General features: G+C 37.4%; 1 protein-coding gene across 1 annotated transcript; it reads right to left on the bottom strand.

The window, feature by feature from the left end:
• Positions 1 to 1,900: 1,900 nt before the first annotated feature.
• On the bottom strand, positions 1,901 to 6,969 carry LOC103330061 (uncharacterized). The gene is made up of 4 exons (XM_008232604.2): positions 6,433 to 6,969; positions 5,089 to 5,324; positions 4,116 to 4,914; positions 1,901 to 3,900 (listed from the first exon to the last, which is right to left on the bottom strand). Exons 2-4 carry the CDS (start codon positions 5,320 to 5,322, stop codon positions 2,108 to 2,110), a joined length of 2,826 nt encoding a protein of 941 aa, XP_008230826.2. The 5' UTR covers positions 5,323 to 5,324; positions 6,433 to 6,969; the 3' UTR covers positions 1,901 to 2,107.
• Between the last annotated feature and the right edge of the window lie 223 nt (positions 6,970 to 7,192).

Genomic DNA, 7,192 nt, shown 5'->3' with positions numbered 1-7,192 from the left:
AAATCACGTCCTCTTTCTTCTCTTCCTTCTTCTCCTATCTCACGTTTTTTTTGAGTCAATTCTTGTCTCACGTCTTGTTCTTATTTCTTTTCCTTCTTCATGTCTCACCCAAAAATCTTATCTCTCACACCAAGCTTTCCTTCCTCCAAAACCTCTGCAATCACAATCCCTTCTTTTTCCCCTATCAAAAGAAAACTCACATTTCAAGAGAGAATGTATCTTTGTACATTTGTATTACTATTATTGTAGGTGGTGGGATTTTTTGCGTTTCTGGGCTTTATGGTGAAGTGGCAGGCTTCTCCGAATTCCAGCAGCAAAATTTGTGATGAGGCTTCCAAATCTAATGCCTTTTGTCATTTTTCAGATAGTTGACACACTTATTCATTTTTCACCATAAAAATCCATTATGTTCAGAAACCTTCCTGAGAAACAAGACAAAGAAGAATAAATTATTGTTTTTCATTTTTGGGTAAAGCCAAAAAGTTCAATATTTGATAATTTTTAATATGTTTTGTGACGTTGGTGTGAGATGCGATTTTGGGGCACAATCAAGAAGGGACAAAAAAGGACAGGAGCTAAATGTGTTATGTTTCAACTTTCATGATGCATACCATAGCTCAAAAGTTTTCGTGTGGCCATGGCTTCACCAAACAAAACATCACATGCATGCATACCATAGCTCATGGGTCATGAATCATTATTCTTTATGTTTCAACTTTCATGATGCATACCATAGGCTCATGGGTCATAGACTCCTATGATAAATATAACCATCACATGTGACCCATGTATTCCACAAATTCATTCCATTTGTGTGCAAAATCTTGACCATCCTAATAATTGCTTAAAACAAGACACATCATCAAACCTTGAGAAAATTAATTAAAAATATCTAATAACTTCTAATATTGGAAAATTCAATTAAAAACTAAAAAATAAGATTAAAAAGTCACATTAATCTTTAAAATAAAATAAAAAAACTGAAATGCAGCTTCCCCTCCCTTATCCCCGCCGCCTGTGCCAACCCCAACACACCCAAATAGACATACCATCCACCATCTTTCACCCCACCCAACACCACCCAAGCTTCACTCTCTCTCTCTCTCTCTCTCTCTCTCAAAGAAACCGACAGCCCTCCCCCCTCACTTTTTGTGGATTTTTCTTTTATTTTTAATCTTTTGTTTAAATAATTAAATAATTGTCTAATCAAAAGTAAAATTAAACACTTATGTTGCTAACATGTCATGTCTTTAAATGGTTAGATTATTAAAATAGTCAAGATTTTGATAAATGTGGGTAAATGTAGGAAATCTAAATGTAGAGGCTCGGAATTCTTTAGTTATATACACATTCTTAGCACTAGTGATATATATAAACACTACACCATTTAATTTCTATAAACAAACCCAAAAAAGAACAGTTGGCCCTTTGAATTTAATTTTAATTATTAAATTACTTTGATACCCTGTTGAGTGTTTTAAATTTTTTTAAAATGAGATTATGGGGTTTGACTTGTTTCAAGAAATGGATGACAATTTTATAATTTATGAAAAATTCAAAACCTCTTTGTTATATTGTAAATAAGTTTTGAATGTGTTTCTAAAGTTCATTGCATATAAGAAAAAAAATTTATAATTTGAGTACTTATATTGGGCATAATAGTAAAACACCTTTTTTTTCCGTGGTTTGTTCTTTTTGTATATCGTTTCTCTGTTTTGACGAAGTGCCATGTCTCAAGTCAAACTCTGCAGTGAGTTTACACTTTCACCACACAGAGTCGGCGGATCCAAGACGAGGTTCAGAAAAGAAAAGATGGAAAAATATTTTTCCGACTATTGAAAGTACCTAAACAGCCCTATAGGCTTTGCTTTGCTCTTGCAGTTATGTTACACGTTTTCAGTTCAACAAATTCTTCTGTAAACTTATTCTGATTAATGGTACAAGTTCACTCAGAATACGGGAAATGAAACTAAGGATGGCTCAAATTTGGCATAATACATACAATTACTACTCCGCCGCTTAGAAAAGCCGAGGGAAGATCCATGCATGTTAGCTCTAAAACTTGAATGCCCTTCTGAATCTCTATGGACAGGACGGCTCCCCCCACTTATCTTTTAGGAACAGGAGAACTATATCTTTGCCTTGGTGGCCGCCTTGTCCTCTTACCCCAACCAGTTAGACTTCTTTCCTCAAGTCCCTGCAGCTCCTCGCATTTCGGTTCCTCAATCTGGGGCTGGCTAACTGCGGCTACAGAAGTAGAGGGAGCAGAGGTTCCAATCCGCTTCCTCCCCCTTCCCTTACCACTCCTACCGGCATTTCTCAGTGTCAAACTTGACTGCCAACTGCCACCAGTTTCTCTAATCAACCCTTCGATTAACTGAAGATCCTCAGTCACCTCATTTCTTGACAAAGAAGAAAGACCGGGAAGTACATCTCTCTGGAAGTCCTTTCGTTGTCTGCCCCTCCTCGCCTGACCTCTTCGTGGCCGTTTGGGAAGCGACACTTCTTTTCTTGGATTCTCTTGACTGGGAGGCACATAGAAGTGCTTGTCTACCTTGGTTTCCACCAAATTTAATGTCATGTGCTCAAAGAAATCCATCACATCATCTTCATCACAGGCAGTCCCCTTAACTTCTGCCACTTTATCGTTGTCAATATTTCCTTCATGTGAAGAAATTAATTCTGCAAACCAAAGAAGGGAGTCATTTTCTGAAGCATCTGTTTCGTGACAAGTGGCACTTTCTTGAAGATGATGTGCAGCACTGTTCTGCATATCATGACCTTGGGATGATGAGATGGCAACTAGAGCCTCAGCTGCAACTCTAAGAAGGCCCTCATGAGGTAAGTCAAGAGGTTCCTTACATTTGCTTTGCTTAGAATCTTCCGCATCTATATCTGATTCAATTATCACTGGTGCCTCCAAATCAATCACAGTTTCAGTTCTCATAATTGGAGAGGCGGCAGTCATTTCAGTTTCTTCTTCAGTAAAACATCTATTTAAATCTATTTGGTGTCTCGAATCAGCATTGGCATTAAACAATCTCTTTTCTAGACCCGGACCATCTGCTTTCAGTTGCACTGTACACATGTGTGACACAGGATCCTGAACCACATTGCTTTTAGCTGATTCAATTCTAACGGTGTAGCCATTATCAACTGCAGAAGCAAGACAACCAGATTTTGAGGATGAACAAGGATAAGGAAAAGAAACCTTGTCAAACATGGGAAGAGCAAAAGTCTTCCTAGTCTTCACCCAATCGCCTATTTCAACTCTCCAATTCTCAGCATCATGGCCACGCATTAACGATGAGCAATTCTGAACAGGACTTTGATTGGGGCCCTTTCTTAAATCAGTTTGGTTCGCAAAATTGCGGTTGCTGTCTCCATTTGGGAAAGCAAGGCTGATTGAGGGGTGAGAAGCTTGTAGTTCATTGGTATCTGATTTTGCACGAAAGCAGACACCATTTTGGTGCGACACTTCAGCTTTTAGACTGGGAGTTGATGGTATTGAATTACAATCTACAAGCAATCTGTCCCTGATAACTTCAGTGCTTTGCTGCAACATGATCGAAGCCTTATCAGATTGTGAGGTATTCAAGGAAGTGTTTCCTTGAGCTGATATTGAGTTCTGGCTCAAGCTAATTGGAGGTTTTGTCCAATTAGGAGATGACTCGGAAATGGTCACATCAGACTGCAAAGGCTTAGCAGATGAATTGACATCTCTTTCAAAAATTTCTATACCAAAAATTGTCCTCTTTCTTTGCTTCTCCATTTTATTCTGATCAGAGGAGAAAAACTTAGTAGGCTCACAGACTATCCTAGCTTCAGTTTCTGATGATTCACATGGCTTATTAAAGTCTTGAAGACCAAACCTTCCACCAGGAAAACTTCTTGTTTGTTCTGAAATAAACCAAACCATTTGTAAGCTTTTATACTCTGGTGCTTTATTAGCAATAAAGTAAACAATGGAGGAAACATGCTCTAGTCTTGGTGATATTGTTTATTTAGTTAAACCAATTATGAAATAAGCTTAGAGCGTTTCTTCTGTAATAATGAATCTTAAAGACAGAAGACATTTCAGAAATAAAAAAGAAGTTAGATAACTAGTTCCTTACCAGCCTTGAGAGCATATGTTGACCACTCTTTTTGGTGCCTTCCGTTCTTTAAATGCAGATTACTAACTCTTCCATCCTCCTCCATTTGTGGGTTTTCAGGGAATTTCTTTGCAAAAGGCCAGACACCTTTGTAGGCATTTGCAGATAAAACCTGCCTTTCTATCTCCTCTTTGGAGCTGAAGTCATTGCCATACTTAAAGACAGAAGTTGAAGCGGACACTGTGTCTATCTGAATAGGTTCATTCAGATCAGTCAAACCACTGCTCCTTTCTATATGCAAACCATTGTTATAGCTGGATGTTTCACCAATGTGATTAGATAAAATATCATCTCTTGCCTGAGTAACCTCATTTTTTCTGTTGGGAGGATAATTTTCTGTACCTGGCCCCAAGAAAACTCCTTTTGGTTCTTCTCCATCACTGATGTATTCATCGGCTGGAAGTTCAAGATTGAACAATCTTCTCCGAGGCTTCTTCCCTCTGGAATCCAGAGATTCATGGTCCTTCATCCTGACTCTACTTTCACTGGGGCCACCACTGGTTTGCAGGGTTTTTCCAATAGAATTACAAGGAGATTGGCTGATACCAGTACTCGATGTACATGGTCTATCAAAGCTGGAATCAACCAAGGGTAAATTAGAATTATGCCTGCTGTTTCTGTCATCTTCATTTGGAAAGCCAGAGGAAGAGAAAGTTGATAGTGATGTCCCTGCTACTTTTTGATGTTTGAGTAGTTCTTTGCTTTTGATCTCATTCATCAAGTCCTTTTGCCTTTCGTAAAGACGATGGAGTTCATTGAGCTGAATGAGAAATCACACATAAAGGTGTTCAAATATTAGCTAACGATTTTGAGTACTCAAAGTTTGACACTTAATATAAAACCATTGTTGTCTGATATTTCTTAAGTCTGTAATAAAAGCTATAGTCATAATCACACTTTAGAGCTCAACAGATTTAGGTTCTAGAATATACACCTGATGCCTGAATACTGACTCATGCTTCAGTATAGTTTGCCTCATTTGTTCCTTATCGCGTCCATGAAATCCATCCATAATCGGCCTTGTCAAGAATAATTCATATTGTTGCCCATTCTTCAAGTTTTTGTTCTCATGGAGTAAGGACCAGCTACCATGGCCAACATTGCTACTTAGTTTCTGTACGGAATAATATCCTGGTAGATACATCTTTGACTGTACTTCAGTTCCCATTCCTGCAATTAATTCAGACGCATTGCCAAATCGGTTTATACAAAGAAAGAAGTAATAGTTGAACAAAAAAAAAAAAAGTAATAAATTTCAAAGGAGGATCAGAGTAGACAGATTGCACACTGAAACTCGAGGCAACTCACTAATTCCGACAAGATTTCAAAGCAATATAAATTTTTCTAGAAGACATCAATAATAGCTCAGCCATATGCCATACCAGAAACCTAATCAACTGAGAAAGCATAAATCTTCGTCAGCTGTTTTTAAGACATAATTTTGGAAATTAAAAGTCATCTGTAGTGATATCATTAATCATAGTTCCACGTTAGCACATCTTCAACCCAACATCTTTTGCCTGTCCATCTAAGTTTCTTGAAAGGAAAGAACTTATCATCTTAAGCTACATGCAGCTCAAAGTTACCATTTTAAAATTCGAATTATGATGGTACATCTTATGGATAAAGAATAATACATGCGTTTAACTAGTCCATCAAATCATGCAGTCCAAAATCTGAGCCCAGATGGAAAAATAGCAGAAGCAGAGATACAGTCAGTTCACTGAAGAAATTCATGAAAGAAATAGATTTAAAGAAAACTAAATTATTACTTAATCTGCTGACAAAACCTAATCGGGAGTCGAAACAAAAACCGAAGTGAAACATGATTAACTAAAGAACTTTCCTTTTCTTTGTTCTCGAACTAAAAAAGTTCACTTGTGGAAAAAAATTACAGCACTAGAACTTTTCAGTTCAAAGAAGGCACATTTTTCCCTCACGAAGTCCTACATCTTATTAACTAAAAATCTAAGTCTAATTAACTATCTAAACTTGCACTGGGTAAGACAATGGGTTGTTGATTGAAGAAATTTGGCTGCCTACCTAGTCATTAAAGCTTGCTTGATTGAAGACATGAACACATCCACAATTTATTCTCAGGATATAAACATGAAAGACTGAAAAAAGAATGGATAAAACCAATTTCCCAAATCAGACCTTAATTACTGGCTGAAGATTAAATCAGCACTACAAAGTAGTAACCAAGAAAATAAATAAACCAGAGAGAAATAAACAACACCATTAAAGAAGCCACACAGAATTGAAATTTAAAAATTACCTCATATGGTGATCCTCCTACAAGCTTTATCAGAGTTTCCCTACAAATTCACCGAAATTTCCAAAAACTGGCAGCGACCTAGAAGAAACCAATCGAGCTCCATCCTAATCCACAGCCGCAATACAGAAGACTGGGTGAACAAAACAAGTCAGAACAACCCAAGAAGCCCACGAACCAGAACACAAACAACAAAGTGGGGCACTTGTTTGCTGCCATTGAATAATCAGAACAAACTTAGAAGATTATTATCTCCAGACAAGAGAATATACAGCAATTCAGATCTGCTGCGGCAGAATCTAATGGTGAGAAAATAGAGGGATCCCACATCACCCCAAAACTAGAGAAAAAAGATCTTTCCTTTTTAATCTCCCCCACGGACAGAGAGAGAGAGAGAAGCAAAACAACAACAACAGCAAATGACTTGTTCAAAGAACAATGACTTCAAATTTGTCAACTTGTGGTCTGCCCCTCTCCATTTATTCTATATACCTTGCTTCTCACCTATGGCTTTTGCTCCAATGATTTTCTTCCCCATTTAATTATTACTTTTTCCTTTCTGGGTTTTTGAGGATGTGAAAGATATGGCTATTTTTTTAACCTTTTTCTTTTTCACATTTTCTAGATTCTCTCCACCTTCCATGCTTTTTGGGTACAAAAATATTTATATTCGGAAAGTACTTAAAAAGATGGAGACACCTGGGTTCACTGAAGCAACAACCTAACAGTTTCCCAAAGTGTTACTTCAGTTTATCTTCCTCGG

This window comes from Prunus mume, linkage group LG4 (genome assembly GCF_029339155.1).
Source record: "Prunus mume cultivar Tortuosa linkage group LG4, ASM2933915v1, whole genome shotgun sequence".
NCBI classification, from domain to species: domain Eukaryota; kingdom Viridiplantae; phylum Streptophyta; class Magnoliopsida; order Rosales; family Rosaceae; genus Prunus; species Prunus mume.
The sequence above is the reverse complement of the archived record's forward strand: the minus strand, read 5'-3'. Positions and strand labels throughout refer to the sequence as shown.